This window comes from Xenopus laevis, chromosome 6L (genome assembly GCF_017654675.1).
Source record: "Xenopus laevis strain J_2021 chromosome 6L, Xenopus_laevis_v10.1, whole genome shotgun sequence".
Taxonomy (NCBI): Eukaryota; Metazoa; Chordata; class Amphibia; order Anura; family Pipidae; genus Xenopus; species Xenopus laevis.
The window spans coordinates 17,120,234-17,138,215 of record NC_054381.1 but is presented as its reverse complement, the minus strand read 5'-3'; the positions used below and the strand labels follow the sequence as shown (position 1 = coordinate 17,138,215).

Below are 17,982 nucleotides of genomic sequence, written 5' to 3'. Positions count from 1 at the left end.
TTCAGAATGACTCCATTTAATGGTGAGGCCACACTACTTTATTTTACATGGAGTCTGCTCTGCTGCACACTCACTATAGGAAACTGGTTTTCCTTATATACACTGATATTACAGCAAATTCACTTTTACTGTATGGAATTCTGAGATTGTTGTGTCCGTGTCAGTTTGTTGTGTTCTGCATCCCTCCATTTGGGCATTACAGCTGCTGTAGGAGTGATCCCTGACCCTATTAAACATATAGCTGTTTAAATTCAGGCTACAGAGACTAAAAGTTAAAAAAACTAAGTCGAAATTTAGGTGAGCGTTCTCCCAATAGGGGTGATTAGCAGAATAAATGGAAGCAGGGCCAACTTGCACTCAAATGGATCCACAGGACCAAAGAGGACTAGTTAAAAATATATTTTAATTGTGCAAAGTTAAAAAATGTGTACCATCTCCATACGCCCTACGCGTTTCGCACCCACTTAGGGCATCTAGTCATGGGCATGAGCTGGGGGACAGGGGCTGGAGCTGGCCGGACCACAATCACTATTTGGCGAGTCATTTACTAATTATTCTGTTTCTCCTAATCAGTGGCGTAACTAGTTGTTACTGGGCCCCATAGCAAATTCAATTTAGGCCCCCAAAATATTTATAAGTTGGCCTATTTTACCAAGATATATTAAAATTGCTAATTAATTAGGGTCTCACTGGGCCCCCTACACTCCTGGGCCCCCTGCAACCGCAGGGTCTGCTTCCTCTATAGTTACGCCCCTGCTCCTAATTATTGCAATGTGATTAGCAGAATGTCAGTCCATGTTACTACTACGGCCCTTGTTATTACTGTAATAATGGAAATGTGATATAATGGTGATGTGACGTTGCTTAATGAGCCTCAACATGGCCTGGACTGATACAATTGGACCATATGCTTGAAAATCAGCTTTAATTTACATTTCATCAGCAATGACATCAAGCTGCCTAGGATGACAGTTGAAGCAAAGTCCCTCCCTCGCTGAGGCAACTTCGGGCGACTATAGAAAAGGCATCGCCGCGTGTGCATTAGCGCAGGCGACTTTGCATTGTAGCCTATGGGGGAAAACGCAGATGCAGTTTGGGGAGGTAGTCGCGCAAAAGACGTGGTGATTAGTCGCCAGGCGACAAAATCTCCCCGAATCTCCTCGTGTGGCCTTACCCTTATAGTGAAGAACACGAGTTACCCACGGAGCACTGTTTATTAAAGGGGTTTAGCAATCTGGTTACTAGGGTCCAACCATGCATTGATTTGAATACGAGACTGGAGTATAAATAGGAGAGGCCTGAACAGAAAGAGGAGTAATAAAAAGTAGCAATAACAATACATTTGTAGCCTTAAAGAGCATTTGTTTTTTAGATGGGGTCAGTGACCCTAGTTTGAAAGCTGGAAAGAGTCAAAAGAAGGGAAATCATTAAAAAAACTATAAAAAAAAAAAAAAGAGAAAAATGACGGCCAGTTCAAAGAGTGCTAAGAATTAGCCACTGTAGAACATACTGAAAGTCAACTTAAAGATGGACCACCACTTTAATGTCCCATTGGATACAGAAGGACAATAGCTATTTGGGTATATAGCTTTATAAAAACACTGTATCCAAAGGGTGTAAGGGTCTCCAAAATAAAGAGGCAAATATAAAAAGTAGAAAAATGTATTAGGACATGAAGACCTAACGCGTTTCGTGCCTATAGGGGCACTTACTCATAGGCTCATAGTATATAGCTTTATACTTTATGAAATACCAGACTTGGTAACAAGCAAACTGCCAGCCGATTAAGGTGCCATATTATTACCTCTGTACCCTCTACTCTTTCTGTTGTGTCCTTTTGTTTTGTTTGTTTGCTGCAATGTCTCTCATTTCATTTGCCATTGTGTCCCTTTGTCTGTGGTTAACCTGCCCGGTTGTCCTGCACGGTTTATTAACCCTGTGTGTGTTCATTTTCTCCATTGTAAGAATAATCCATTAGAAATTAACCACGACGGCATGAAGAAGGCTGCTGTTGAAAAGGCTAAAAAGGTAAAAGAAGATTTAAGAATGAAATTACCACTGAAACGTGAATACACAACACAAGCCACTCATTCCTAATGTTGATTTTATATTAGGACTTGTTTTTTTCCCAGGCCTCTGATAACAAGGAATTGGAGTCCTTGTATAGCGCAGAAACTTGTGGTTTTTGAGGCCTTATTGGAGGTTTAGAGACAAGGCAATGGTTTTCCTAGGAACATCTATGGGTTAAGAGCACACATGAACAATCACATCATGTCTACAAAATAGTCACCAAGTGCTTTTTGGGAAAAAAAATCTATTTGGCCATGCATTTGCAGTATAATAATAGTTTTAACCACAAACCAGCTGGTTATTTTTCAGTAAGTTCGTTGCTTATTACAGACAATTTCAGTTATACAGTAAAGTAAGCAAGATCACTTCAAAATTTACAAGATGTGATACAGGTGTGGGATCCGTTATCCGGAAACCCATTAGCCAGAAGCTCCGAATTACAGAATGACTCCATTTTAGCCAAATAATTATTTTTTTTTAAAAATAATTCCCCTTTCTCTGTAATAATAAAACAGTAGCTTGTACTTGATCACAACTAAGATATAATTAATCCTTATTGGAAGCAAAACCAGCCTATTGGGCTTATTTAATGTTTAAATTAATTTCTAGTAGACTTAGGGTATGAAGAGCCAAATAACGGAAAGATCCATTATCCGGAAAATCCTAGAGCTCGAGCATTCTGGATAACAGGTCCCATACCTGTACAATTTTTTTTTTAAATTCAAATAATATAAAGTGTAATACAATAAAATGTAAAATTAAAATTTTAATTTCTCTGCTCGACACCTAATTAAGGGATAAAGTCTTGAAGATTACTAAACCATCAATGTGAATGTGTTGACTTCTAAGCTTATATTACAGAAGAACAACAGCCCTTACAATCCAAACAGTTTAAGATAACTTTCTCTTATTGGTTTGTATAATTCCAAGATAAATGGAAGGGCTACCAAATGGGCTGATCCAAATTGGCCTAATCCAATGGTTCACCCCCCCCCCAGTCAGAGATTAGCGCCCATGCAGACTATTGCCACAGGGATACATATATGTGCTATGTGATCCTCTGCAATGTCTCACCCTTCCCTTTGGCATTTACCTTTTTCCATCAAAATTAAACCACACAATGAGATTTGTTTCTAGCCGAGTGGTTTCTTTAAAGGAGACATATTGTATAAAAAAGAAGAATGTACCAGTGCATTATACTCATTTAGATATAGAAGAATTATGCTTAAAAAAAGTAGTGTTTCCGGCTGATTTATTGGATATTTCTGCAAAACCCCTAATAATCCCTCCATTCTCTTCCACTTCTTGCTCCCTGAATTCCCAGGCTGTGCAGGGGAGCCGGCGGCACTCAGCTCACTGCACTGTAGGACAGGAACCAATCAGCAGCTAGCAGGACCTGATAGGGAACTGAAGCCTGTCTGTGCTTGTGTGACTGCAGGGCTGTGATTGGCTGTCCCCCTCCTACTGTGCTTCTGGCAGGGACTGTTAAGACACGCCCAACCCCTCGTTTGAAACGCACACAGTGAATAAAGAACATCTACAGGGAGCTCCAATAAAGGGGCTATTTTTAAACATAATATTAATTTTTAGCACCATGTAAAAGCAACACCATATGTTCCTCATAATTGCCTACAAAATTAGGGTTTTTTCATTTGTCTCCTTTAACATCATAACCTAGGTATCCTGGTCAAACCACAACAACCCCACCATTATCCTTTCCCTTATGTCTTCAATTACTTTTATTTTCCTTTACACAAATGTATAAGGTTTATGCCAATTTGCCTAACGCCTCATACATTTACAGTTTTGCCTATGTTTTCAGTTATTGTCTTCCCCTTCTGGCTTGCATGAGTGGCCTTTTATTTTATTTATCTGCTTTTGTTTCATGGTCTTGGGACTAAACCTGCCTGTGGCAGACTTCTGGATATATATATATATACACACAGGGACCTTTCTCAAGGCCTTACAATTTATTGTCTGCTGAAACAATCTGTGCCTAAACATGGACATCATTGGATGCATCCCAGATAGATGAATTTGTACAGAATCCCTTGTTCTTACCTCTCCATTCCAATACAGGCTGGAAAGAAAATCGGCAGCAGCCCCAATCCCTATGTGCTGTTCTCTGTGGGTCATACAGTGCAGGAAAGCAAGGTAAGACTGCTGTAACTTCACTCCTACCAAACACTGTTTTGACTAGTGTTCAGTGTTAGCAGGCAGGGATAGTGGAGGCCGAGAATTAGAAATGGCTGCAGAGGTACAGGTTAGAGGCATTTATGCTGGATATAATTATTATCTTGTGAATTATTCTACATACCTACCATATTATCACTAGGAATTTATACAGAGAGCAGAAGGGATTCTGAGTACTAATCGTGTATCAGCATGAAAGAAGGGAAATACTCATAAGAATATTCTGTTGAAAAGAAAAATACTGCATTATTAGAGAGGGAGTTCTTCTTCAGCAGTGACCATACAATTACTCTGTTTAATGAAATGCAGACCAGTTATAACCACAACAATACATAAACCCTAGGCCCTATAACAAACTGTATATTAGGGATGCACCGAATCCACTGTTTTAGGACTCAGCGAATCCTTTGCGAAAGATTCAGCCGAATACCAACCGAATCGGAACCCTAATTTGCATATGTAAATTAGGTAAACGAGGGGAAAAGAGAACCACGTGCTATTTTTTTTTTTTTTTACTTCCTTGGCACGTGATATTTTGGATTCAGATTTGGTTGGAGCAGGCACTTGGATTCGGCTCAAATCTGGCTGAAAAAGGCCAAATCGCGAGCTGAATCCTGGATACAGTGCACTCTTTACCTTAAAGGGATTCTGCCATGATTTTTATGGTTTAGTTTTTATTTATAAATTATACTGTTTACATTGCAAATAATTCACATTACCATTTCAAATTTTATTCCTGAACCAATAAGTGAATTTTTCTTTAGTTGTAATATGGGTGTGTAGGCGCCATCTCAGGTTATAGTGCCTGGTCATGTGCTTTCAGAGCAACTGCTGTCTGGCAGGCTGTTGTTTCTCCTACTCAATGTAACTGAATGTGTTGCAACAGGACCTCTATTTTACTATTGAGTGTTGTACTTAGATCTACCAGGCAGTTGTTATCTTGTGTTAGGGAGCTGCTATCTGGTTACCTTCCCATTGTTCTGTTGTTAGGCTGCTGGGGGTGATATCACTCAAATTTGCAGTTCAGCAGTAAAGAGTGACTGAAGTTTATCAGTCATATGACTGGGAGCTCCTGGGAAACTGACAATATGTCTAGCCCCATTTCAGATTTCAAAATTACATATAAAAAAAAAGTTTGCTCTTTTGAAAAATTGATTTCAGTGCAGAATTCAGCACTAATAACTGATTAGTTTTAAAAACAACATGTTTTCCCATGACAGTATCCCTTTAAATTAGACCAAGAGCAGGACTGCTACAATGTGCAGACGTTCATACTTTCCATGAAGAGCTTATTTGACTACTCTGTGCTTTACAGGTTAAGTACAAGACGGCGGAACCAGTATGGGAGCAGACTTTCACGTTCTTCGTCCACAATCCTAAAAGACAGGACCTTGAAGTGGAGGTATCTCAGATTCATTTGCTTATTTGGTTGGCACCATCCCACCACCTTCAGATACAGTTTTTCTGATCCATACTTATCCGTTTTACTTCTCCTCTGTAGCTATATCTTTCCTAAACACTGTGACTGCATTAAGTGTTCTGGATCTCCTTTCGCTTTACCTTGTGCTACCATTAATGCATTGTGCAAGCTTTGCATACTAGATACACTAGTCTACCAGCACCATTTAGCAGATGGAGCCATAGGAACTATGTATGAGAGTTTAGTTCCACAAGGGCCAAAATTCAGTGTAACATAGAAAAGTACTAAGACCTGGTTATAACTCACGGCATCACAAAGCAGCATTTATAAAGACATTGTAAAGCGTATTTATGCCGCTTTTGTATCACTGTTTTCTGTTTAATATAAGAACAATAACAACTTTTTTCTTTTCATCCCTGCAGGTTAAAGATGAGAACCATCAAAATTCTATGGGCAATATAAAAATTCCACTGAGCCAGATACTTGCTAGTGAAGACCTCACTTTGAACCAAAGGTTCCACCTTAATAACTCCGGGCCCAACAGTAGTCTTAAAATGAAGATCGCACTAAGGGTATCTGTAATTCTTTTCTTGTTTTGTAGACCATCTGTGATCCTTACCGTGTTTTGTAGACCATCTGTAATCCTTACCGTGTTTTGTAGACCATCTGTGATCCTTACCGTGTTTTGTAGACCATCTGTTATTCTTACCGTGTTTTGTAGACCATCTGTTATTCTTACTGTGTTTTGTAGACCATCTGTTATCCTTACCGTGTTTTGTAGACCATCTGTTATTCTTACCGTGTTTTGTAGACCATCTGTGATCCTTCTGTGATCATTACCGTGTTTTGTAGACCATCTATGATCCTTGCCGTGTTTTGTAGACCTTCTGTAATCCTTACCGTGTTTTGTAGACCATCTGTGATCCTCACCGTGTTTTGTAGACCTTCTGTAATCCTTACCGTGTTTTGTAGACCATCTGTGATCCTCACCGTGTTTTGAAGACCATCTGTAATCCTTACCGTGTTTTGTAGACCATCTGTAATCCTTACCGTGTTTTGAAGACCATCTGTGATCCTCACCGTGTTTTGTAGACCTTCTGTAATCCTTACCGGGTTTTGTAGACCATCATGTCCCAAGAGAAAAGCACCAACTCTTGACCGTTTAATACTTTTCTCTTGGGGCATGAAGGTGTTATAAGTTCATTGTGGTCAGTTAGTTTGATGGATCCTCTATGTGTTTTCTAAATTAGCCAATTGCTTGCCCATCTATATAACGTATACTGTTTGTGGCCATAGTGTTTTGACCAATGTTTAATTCCTTCTAGATCCTCCACGTAGAGAAGCCTGTACGTTCTCCTGACGAGCAGCACACATCCCAAGTCAAGAGGCCTTCCATATTCAAAGGGAAGCAGCCACCAACACCCCAAATGCCTGCACCTTCACCTGCAGTAGCTCACAAACCTCCGCCGACACCCAAATTAGAGACAAATAAGAAACTTGAAAATGGAAATAAAAGCAGCACGCCCAGTGCCAGCCCCAAGAGGCCGACAGAACTACACAAAAGCTCTTCAAGCCTCTCAGGTTCCAGTTTTACCTACTCACCCCCACACCTACCCACAAAAGAGCCCACGCCTAGCATCGCTTCAGACATATCATTGCCAGTTGCTACACAGGAACTCCGGGAAAGGCTGCGGCAACTGCAGAAGTAAGAATATATTTTTGGCTCTGGGATATGTGATAGGAACCTTTAGATAGTAAGCTCCAGTGCTATGTACAGGATTATAATATATAAGTGTGAGCAGCAGCAGAAGAATCCATAGTGAGAATGTCCTTAGTTATATATGTTTTTGAATGGGGGTGTACATTATAAATTGTGGCAGGGGTGTTGTATTTACGTTACTATACGGGGAGGCCCATTTATCAAAGTCCAACTTTCTGAAAAATACTCCAACCAAATCCGCACTGGTTTTTTCCCCCTTATTTATCAATAAATTTACCCAAAAATTTCCTGAAAAAAAAAACCTGAAAAAAATGAATTGTGCAAATTTTTTCAGATTTTCCACCCGAAAACTCAAATTTTTCAGATTTTTGGCCAAAAACCACAAAATCTTCGGATTATTGCACGAAACCAGATGCCAGATTTTCGGATTCTGACTTTATCCATCCTTGGGGTATAATAAATCGTGGAAATTTCGTGTTTTTTTTTTTTTTCCACTAAAGATTCGGATTTTATAGTAAAAGAAAAACAAATTTTTGGGTTTTTTGGTATTCGGAGATTAATAAATAACCCCCTATGTGTTTAGTACACCGACTAATATGCTTTTTCTTTTTTTTTTGAAGTGGAACAACGCTGGGTCAGTCACCCCTAGGACAAATCCAGTTAACGATCCGCCATAGTTCTCAAAGGAATAAACTGATGGTTGTAGTACATTCCTGTAGGTAAGTCAATAGAGTATTGCCTAAAAGTGACAGTGGGTGTGTAACAAAATGTCATCAGTAAGGCTGAGAGAGGACAAATAAAACATAGAATATCCATGTAACTGAAAGAAAGATAATAGAGGACGTTTGTGAAATAAATGTATTAAAAGAGAAGGAAAGGCTTGGGGCCAAATGTTAGGCACCCCCAAGTGATTGTATTGACTTACCTGGTTCACCTTTGAGATAACTTTTAGTATGCTGTAGAGAGTGATATTCTTCTTCTTTCATTTTTTATTATTTTTTTGAGTTATTTAGCTTTTTATTCAGCAGCTCTCCAGTTTGCAATTTCAGCAATCTGGTAACTAGGGCCCAAATTATCCTAGCAACCATGCATTGATTTGAATAAGAGACTGGAGTATGAATAGGAGAGGCCTGAATAGAAAGATGAGTAATAAAAAGTAGCAATAACAATACATTTGTAGCCTTACTGAGCATTTGATTTTCAGAAGGGGTCAGCGACGCCCATTAGAAAGCTGCAAAGAGTTGGAAGAAAAAGGCAAATAAATATAAAACTATAAGTAATGAAGACGAATGAAAAGTTGCTTAAAAAGTGGCCATTCTATAACATACTGAAAGTTACCTTAAAGTAGGGATGCACTGAATCCACTATTTTGGATTCAGCCGAACCCCCGAATCCTATGCAAAAGATTTGGCCAAATACCAAACCGATCCGAACACTAATTTGTATATGCTCATTAGGGGTGGGAATGGGAAAACCTTTTTCATTTCCTTGTTTTGTGACAAAAAGTCACGTGATTTCCCTCCCTGCCCCTAATTTGCATATGCAAATTTGGTTCGGCTGGGCAGAAGGATTTGGCCGAATCCTGCTGAAAAAGGCTGAATCCCGAACCAGGCGAACCACTCCTTTAATACACTAAAGGGGCCCTGAACTAACACTAGGGCCACACTACTCGAATCTCAGCCTGCGGCCCACTCCCCGCTGCTCCTCTTCTTCTGCCGTGTCTACACCCAGAAACATTACCTCCGTGTGGGTACAGACAGGCACAGCGGATTGCAGGGAGCGAAATGCAACATCTCATGTTTCAGCGTAGCAGTCCATGGCGGATGTAATAATTCCTGACATCGCAGCAGAAGAGGAGCCGTAGATCCGTATGGGATGGCCCTCCAGTGGGAGTCCAGACCAAAGTTTGGACTATAAATTGGGTCTTGAATTGAAAACATTTTGAAAAACACAGTTATAGATAATGATATCAAATTTAACACCTTGTGATTGGCTAACCTGTTCTGCTTAGTGTAGAACTGCTAATGGATAATCAAAATGAAGGTTGAATTGGCATAGCTATGTTAGGGATTATAGTGTAGCTGCGTTCATAATAATTATTTTTTGTATTACAGCACTTTTTATGTTATTCTTCATGTGCTTATATTGAAGCTTCTATCTGAAACTTAAATTACGCATGCTGTTTTTCTCTCAAGGGAAGCCATTTTGCTCATTCAGAGCGTGTTCTGGGCCTTGAGAGTGTTCCCGCCTTGAGAGTGCTTTGTAATTAACAAATGGAAAATTTAATGTTGCCCAATCCCTCTGGCTGTGGGAGTACATTATAGTCATTTTTCCAATCCTTTCGTTGCGCACTCAATTTTCCCTTTTAAGTTTTGTGCTGTGTGTAAGGCTTACAGACTGAGCAGCTTGTACTTTCCTAATAACTCACAGGAGCTGTAAGGGCAGCATCTATCTATCTATCTATCTATCTATCTATCTATCTATCTATCATCTGCCTATCTATCTATCTATCTATAATATCCATCTAACTATCTATCATCTATCTATCTATCCATCTATCATCTATCTATCTATCTAGCATCTATCTATCATCTATCTCTATCTACTGTATCTATCTATCTATAATATCCATCTAACCATCTGTCTATCCATCCATTATCTTTCTCTCTCTATCTATCTATCTGTCTATCTATCTATCTATCTATCTATCTATCTATCTATCTATCTATCTATCTATCATATCCATCTAACTATCTGTCATCTATCTATCTGTCTATCCATCCATTATCGTTCTCTCTCTATCTATCTCTCTATCATCTATCTATATTTATCTGTCATCTATCTATCTATCCATCCGTTCTCTCTCTCGCTCGCTCGCTCGCTCTCTCTCTCTCGCTCTCTCTCTCTCTCTCTCTCTCTCTCGCTCTCTCTCTCTCTCTCTCTCTCTCACTCACAGGAGCTGTAAGGGCAGCATCTATCTATCTATCTATCATATCCATCTAACTATCTATCTATAATATCCATCTAACGATCTGTTATATCTTTTATTTCACTTGACAGGAACCTGATCGCTTTTTCAGAGGAGGGCTCAGATCCTTATGTCCGAATATATTTATTGCCAGACAAGAGGAGGTCCGGAAGAAGAAAAACCCACGTACATAAGAGAACATTGAATCCAATATATGATCAAACGTATGTCCCATTTTATTTTTTAAAATAATTTCACCCTTTCTTCTGGTCTGGTGACAGCTTTTCCAGTTCACTTAAATGGAATACTGAAAAGTGAATTCTGCTTTGCTGCTATTTTCTAAACTTCTTGCTGACCATTCAGTACCAGTTCCTTAGGCCAGTGCACCCCAACTGGGGAGGGGTCAGAGCAATGACTGGGGGCCCAACTTGAAGGCTTAGAGTGCCTATTTGTTCCCATACTCCTGAAAGTCCAGCTTGAAGGTCAATCAAGGTGAGATATAGGGTCAACATTAGGGGGGTTATTTATCAATAGGGATGCACCGAATCCAGGATTCGGTTCAGGATTCGGCCTTTCAGCAGGATTTCGAATCGGCTGAATCCTTCTGCCTGGCTGAACCGAATCCTAATTTACATATGCAAATTAGGGGCGGCGAGGAAAACCGCGTGACTTTTTGTCACAAAACAAGGAAGTAAAAAATGTTTTCCCCTTCCCACCCCTAATTTTTATATGCAAATTCGGATTCGGTTTGGTATTCGGCCAAATCTTTAGAGAAGGATTTGCGGGTTTCAGCCAAATCCAAAATAGTGGATTCCCTATTTATCAAAGGTTAAGTTTTAGAGGCTTGCTAATGAACTCAAAACTAAAATGTTTTCTGATTTAAGAAAAAACTCAAATGCAAAAAACTCGAATCAGTGAATTCGGGGTGAAAAACCCTAAAAACTCTAAATTAATTTAGGTTTCAGCCAAAACCTCAAATCGATCTAATTAATCGAGTTTCCGAGCGAAACCCACTGAAAAAAACCCAAACATCACAGAGGCTACAGACTTCTTTAATTGGTTGAAGGGACTTCAACTATTGACTTCTACATGACCTCGGCAGGTTTTAGCTGCAGTATTTTCTGATTTGAGCTACTACTAGGTTCGGGGTATAATAAATCTTGAAAAATATGGGTTTTTTTTAAAAAAAAAAATTCAAGGTTTTCTTTTTACCTCGAAAACTCAAATTTTTCGGGTAAAAATCAACTTGATTTTTAATAAATAACCCCCTATATGTTCTTGGAACTATGGCAGATACACCAATGTTTTTACATATCTATAACCTTGTACTGAGATCTGGTCTCTCGAACAAAATATGCTGCTTTAGGCTAACGACACACGGGATATTTTGGTTCATCACCAATCATAATACCCTGACATGCCCGGTTTTATCATTTCAGTATTCTTTTATTATTTGCATTCTTCTGTCTCCTTCTCTAAACTGGAATAGAAAAGGCATTCTTTTTGCAGAGCTGCAAACAAAAGAAGTAGATCTTTGCCGGGCTGTGATTACTATTACTCCTTACGTCGTTGTTCAGTCTGCTATTCAAACTGTCACAACGGTTTCACTTTTAGGTTTGAATTCAGCGTTTCGCTGGCTGACCTGCAAAGAAGAACGCTGGACGTTGCGGTGAAAAACGGCGGGGGATTCTTGTTCAGGGAGAAGGGACTTCTAGGGAAGGTGGGTTACTCAGCAGCATCACAGAAACAGTCTCCTGCAATATTGTCTTATTTATTGCCCTATGTAATTTTAATGCATAGAGAATTAAACAGGTATTTTTATAAGTGGGAGCTGTGAGGTTGTTTGTATGCTGAAAGCTTTCCCAGGGTACAAGTGTAGCAATTAATTCAAATGCAATACAGGTATGGAACCTGTTATCCAGAAGGCTCGGGACCTGGGGTTTTCCGGATAACGGATCTTTCCGTACTTTGAATCTTCATACCTTAATTCTACTAGAAAATCAAGTAAACATGAAATAAACCCAATAGGCTGGTTTTGCCTCCAATAAGGATTAATTATATCTTAGTTGGGATCAAGTACAAACTACTGTTTTATTATAATAGGTATAGAACCTGTTGGGATCAAGTTCAAGGCACTGTTTTATTATTACAGAGAAAAAGGAAATAGTTTGTAAACATTTGGGAGACGGCCTTTCTGTAATTTGGAGCTTTTTGGATAACTGGTTTCCAGATAACGGATCCCATACTTATATAAATTACAAGGAATGAGTCCACCTCTAGGGATCTCGTCTGCATCTCCTGCTATTATAGAACCCCTAAGGATTCCTTTTTCTTTTTTTTGTGCATTCCATCTGCATGTGTTCAATTTAATTTTAAAGGAGAAGGAAAGCTACCGAAGCAGTTTATTGCCAATAGATTAGCCACAATAGTTTGAGCTATAATATTATATTTATTCTGCAGAATACTTTACAATACCTGAGTAAACCACTCTAGAAGCTCTCTGTTTGTTTAGGATAGCAGCTGCCATATTAGCTTGGTGTGACATCACTCCCTGCTCGCTCATAGCTCTGAGCTCAGATTACAGCAGGGAAGGGAGGAGGGAGGGGGAGAGGAGCAAACTGAGCATGCTCAAGCCCTAGCCCTGGAGGTTTAAGCTGAAAACAGGAAGTCTGATACAGAAGCCCATGAGTACACAATAGAAGGAAAGAAATGTGGTGTTTATTTTGACAGAGGACGCAGAGGAGCATTACTTTGAGGGTTTAATGGTGTATTTATATAGACCTTTTTGATAAAGCTTACTTAGTTTTAGCCTTTCCTTCTCCTTTAAGCTACGAAACATACAGTGATCTTTGCACAGGGAAATAAATGACGGTAGAGTGTCAGCATGCAGGCTCAATTTACTGAGATGTGTCTGTTGTTTTGCAGTTGTTGCTGGAGATCAACACAGAGGACGCAGCAAAAGGATGGACACAGTGGTAAGATTTATGTCAGGCTGGTACCCCGATAATCCCAAATATCATTAGGCATAAATAGTTTAGAGAAAGCTGCTTGTAATGGATTATCAGCATATATGCACAGAGACCCTGCTGTAAAACCCTTGTTTTCTGTCTGACCATACACTTGTACTGGCTGCACCTTGGCCTCTTATGAGTGCACCAGACTTACACGTCATTCCTAAGCCCTCTTTCTTTCTTAAACAGTAACACCAGATAATGCAAGTGTTTTAAAGTAATGCAAATATCATGTAGTGTTTCCCTGCACTGGTAAAACTGGAGTGTTTGCTTCAGAAACACTACTATAGTTTATATCCGTGATCCCCAACCAGTAGCTCGTGATTCCTTGGATGTTGCTCTCAGTGGCCTCAAAGCAGGAGCTTATTGTTGAATTCCAGGCTTGGAGACAAGTTTTGGTTGTATAAAAACCAGGTGTATTGCCTTTCAGAGTCTCAATGTAGGTTGATAATCCACAAAAGGGCTACCAAATGACCAATCACAGCAGTTATTTGGCACCCCAAGAACATTTCTCATGCTCAAGTTGCTCCCCAACTCCTATTTCTTCTGAATGTTGCTCACAGGTTCAAAAGGTTGGGATCCCTGGTTTATATAAACAAGCTGCTGTGTAGCAATGGTGGAAATTGAAAAAAGTCAGTATGGCACAGATTAAATAGTGGATAACAGATAACACCATTATGTTCTACAGAGCTTATCTGCTGTGTAACCTGAGCCTTTTCTCCTTTGAATGGCTGCCCCCATTGCTACACAGCAGCTGATTTATATGAACTATAGTAGTGTTTCTGAAGCAAACACTCCAGTTTTACCAGTGCAGGGCAACACTGCATTATATTTTTATTACTTTAAAACACTTATTTTTTGATGTTCCTGTTAAACCTGCTGAAAGGATTCCATTCAGCTTTCAGATTCAAGTGTTCTGCTGTCACTCATCTGTCTCACTATGTCCTCTAGTAGGGATCAGTCACATTCTTAAGTCTGTCCAATAATGGAATCCTCTATTTTTGGGAAACCCTGGCCCAGCACGTTTCCCCTCGGAGCCTCACCTAGGACCTTCTCTGTCAGCATTGTTCCCAGTGACTTTCTTTCTTTTTCTTTCTTTCTTTTTCTTTCTTTCTTTCTTTCTTTCTTTCTTTCTTTCTTTCTTTCTTTCTTTCTTTCTTTCTTTCTTTCTTTCTTTCTTTCTTATCTTTCTTTCTTTTTGTTCTTTTTCTTTCTTTCGTTCTCTCTCTCTCTCTCTCTCTCTCTCTCTCTCTCTCTCTCTCTCTCTCTCTCTCTTCTTCCTTTTCTTTCTTTTTTTCTTTCTTTCCTTTTCTTTTCTCTTTCTTTTTTGTTATCTGTCAGCATTGTTTCCAGTGACTTTCTTTTCTCTTTCTCTCCTTTATTCCTTTTATCTTTTCTTTCTTTTCTTCTGTCTCTCTCTCTCTTTTTCTTTTCTTTGGTTCTTTCTCTTTTTTTATTTTTCTTTTCTCTTTCTTTCCTTTTCTTTTATCTTTCTTTTCTGTTATCATTCTGTTTCTCTCTTTCTTTCCTTTTCTTTTTTTCTCTTTCTCTCTCTCTTACTTTCTATCTTGCTTATTTCTTTCTCTCTCATGGTACATCATAGGTCACCAATGCTCATCAGGAATTTCCATCCAGTAGGGTCTGACTCTCTGGAAGTGTCTCCTGCAGGGTTCCCTAATATCTCACATAACTTACTACAGGGTAATGTAGTACTTGTATTACTACAGGGAACTAACTCATTTGCAGCCTTATGACTCTTCTCAGCTTTCAAATGGGGGTCACTGACCCCAAACATATACATATATACATATATCAGAAGAGCATCCACTTATAGTAAAATAACTCACCAAAGTAGAATAGTGGTCCAGGTACTCTTTCCCCAGGCCTTCAGCTCAGGGGAACTGACAATCCTTTTACAATGTAAGAAAGGTTTAGGGCACTCTATGAAGCCACGTATGGATCAAACAAAAAAAAAAAACGTTGATTTAAAAAGTAGAAAAAAATCTTTATTTTAACAATCATCTTGAGCCTTACATGTTTCGTGTCCCTAAGACCCCACATGAAAACAAATGCTCTATAAGGCTTCACAATTGTTATTGCTGCTTTTTATTACGCATCATTCTATTCAGCCCTCTCCTATTCATATTCCAGTCTCTTATTTAAATCCATGCATGGTTGCTAGGGGAATTTGGACCCTAGCAACCAGACTGCTGAATTTGAAAACTGGAGAGCTGCTGAATAAAATCCTAAATAACCACAAATAATAAAAAATGAAAACAATTGAAAATTGTTTTAGAATGTCCCTCTCTACATCACACTAAAAGTTAATTTAAAGGTGAACAATCCCTAAGACAGGGGTGACCAATGATGAAAGGGCATGACTTGCTCCTGCAGCTTCAGTAATTACCCACACTGTGTTCTCTTTCTCTAGGTTCGATTTAACAGAAGATGGAACGAGAGCTGCTGCTTCCAGTTAGGCCCCCAGTCTCCTCCAGAACTATCCCCAGTCTCTGTACTTGCAGAAGGCGTCGGGCTGACAGAATGTGTCAATGTTATTTTTATAAATCCGTGTATTTCATTGCTTCACACCACATTTGTTTGCCTCCCCCCCCTTTTTTTTTAATGTGTACTTATGTTTTTTAAAAACCTTTTTTTACATTATTTGCAGACCTTGGCAAGGCCTCTTATTAAGCTGAATTGTGGCACAATCATACCATGTGATTAATCATGTGCAATAGGGCCTTCTCAATGCATTACCTAATTGGGAAACCGACAGTTGCTTTTACAAGATGGGAAATACGTTTTAGTCGAGTTAGTTGCCGAGTTGTATAGCATCACTGTACTCCCTGTAAATATGTACTATTCTCTTTTGTAATTCTTTTCTTTTTTTTTTTTGTTGCCTCTGCGTCAATTGGTATTTTAATTGTTGTTGTATTTAGTTGTGTGTGTCCCAGTGAAGCAGCCCCTACATTGGAGGAGACTGGGCTGGTGAAATATGACAATTGTAACGGTGTCTGAGATCCAAAACAGCAGCCTATTACAACCTGCAACATTTAAAGGGCAATTAAACCCCTCTAACTACAGTATGAATGTATGCCGTTGAATGTAATGTAGCCGAGAGCTCTATGCAATGTCTGTATAACTGTTAGCAGTTCTGCCAAATTCAACTAGGGAATTATCCTAACTCGATTTGAGTTTTTTTTTAAAAAAAAATTGAATTTGATTTTCGAGATTTATCATACTCTGGTACTTTAATAATTCAAAGTCGACTATTCACCACCTTAAACCTACCGAATTACTGTTTAAGTGAATGGGAGATGTCCCGGGATCAATTTGGAGATGTTTGCAGCCTTCCTGACATTTGTTTTTTTTCGGCAAAAAAAAACTCAAATTGAGTTTGATCGAATTCGATTCAAGTTTAAAAGGAGAAGGAAAGCTATGAAGGCATTTTATTGCCAATAGATTAGCCGCAATAGTGCAAGCTAGAATACTATATTTATTCTGTAAAATATTTTACCAAAAATAAAAAGCTGTAGAAAGCTGTTTGTTTAGGATAGCAGCTGCCATATTAACTTGTTGTGACATCACTTCCTGCCTGAGTCTTTCCCTGCTCACTCATAGCTCTGGGCTCAGATTACATACCTCCCAACTGTCCCTTTTTCGGAGGGACAGTCCCTCTTTTGACAGCTCAACCCGCAGTCCCTCATTTGTACTGGAAAGTCCCTCTTTTCTCTGCACTGAACAGCCAGAAAAAGAAACAAAGTTTCTCACTTAATTGGCTTTTAGCAGAGAGCCCAGAACAGCTAACAGGTGCAAATCAGATACTTTGTAACAATTTTGAGACACAAAAACACAGTTTAGATAAGGAGAAATATTTTCAAACTTTCATAACCTGCCAAATTTTGTAAAACAAACATGGTAATTAGGGGGTGTGGCCATAGAAAGGGTGTGGTCAAAAATTGCTGCGCTACATGCGGAAAAAATTTTTTTGTCCCTCTTTTTACTTCCAAAATGTTGGGAGGTATGAGATTACAGCAGAGAAGGGGGGGGGAAGAGGAGCAAACTGAGCATGCTCACGCCCGGGGCAAGGCGGTTTACGCTGAAAACAGGAAGTCTGATACAGAAGCCCATGTGTACACAATAGAAGGAAAGAAATTCTGTGTTTATTTGACAGAGGACTCAGAGCAGCATTACTTTGAGGGTTTACCGGTTTATTTAGGTGGACCTTTCCGATAAAGCTTAACTAATTTTAACCTTTCCTTCTCCTTTAAATTCGTCCGAGTTTTAATCATTTCATTATTTTATTAAGAAATTTCGCCAGGTCGAATTTCTAATTAATTTGAATTGAATGGAGTTAAATAAAAAAAAAAAAACTCTAATTCAAAATTCGACCCTTGATAAATGTGCCTCTTAATTGTGGCCTGTAAACCACCTGACACTCCTTATTATAAAGGAGTCATTTTTTCCTTGTGCTCAATGATGACATGAACCTTAAAAAAAAAAAAAAAACCCCCAACACTGTTTATAGCTCCCTTTTACACAATCTGTGCCAAAAAGTGAAGAAGTGGGTGCTGAGAGGTGGGGAATAGGGGGAATCATT

At 39.1% G+C, this 17,982-nt stretch overlaps 1 protein-coding gene across 3 annotated transcripts in view; it reads left to right on the top strand.

Annotated features, from left to right (window-relative positions):
- Nucleotides 1-17,755, top strand: part of esyt2.L (extended synaptotagmin-like protein 2 L homeolog) — a 90,647-nt gene extending 72,892 nt beyond the window's left edge. The window contains 10 exon segments of one of the 3 annotated variants that reach the window (NM_001087117.1): nucleotides 1,966-2,028; nucleotides 4,150-4,224; nucleotides 5,579-5,665; nucleotides 6,106-6,255; nucleotides 7,009-7,388; nucleotides 8,024-8,122; nucleotides 10,464-10,595; nucleotides 11,986-12,091; nucleotides 13,297-13,346; nucleotides 15,814-17,755. In NM_001087117.1, coding sequence (NP_001080586.1) covers nucleotides 1,966-2,028; nucleotides 4,150-4,224; nucleotides 5,579-5,665; nucleotides 6,106-6,255; nucleotides 7,009-7,388; nucleotides 8,024-8,122; nucleotides 10,464-10,595; nucleotides 11,986-12,091; nucleotides 13,297-13,346; nucleotides 15,814-15,859 — 1,188 coding nt within the window. In that variant the 3' untranslated portion in view covers nucleotides 15,860-17,755. 3 annotated transcript variants of the gene reach the window in all.
- The last annotated feature ends 227 nt before the right edge of the window (nucleotides 17,756-17,982 follow it).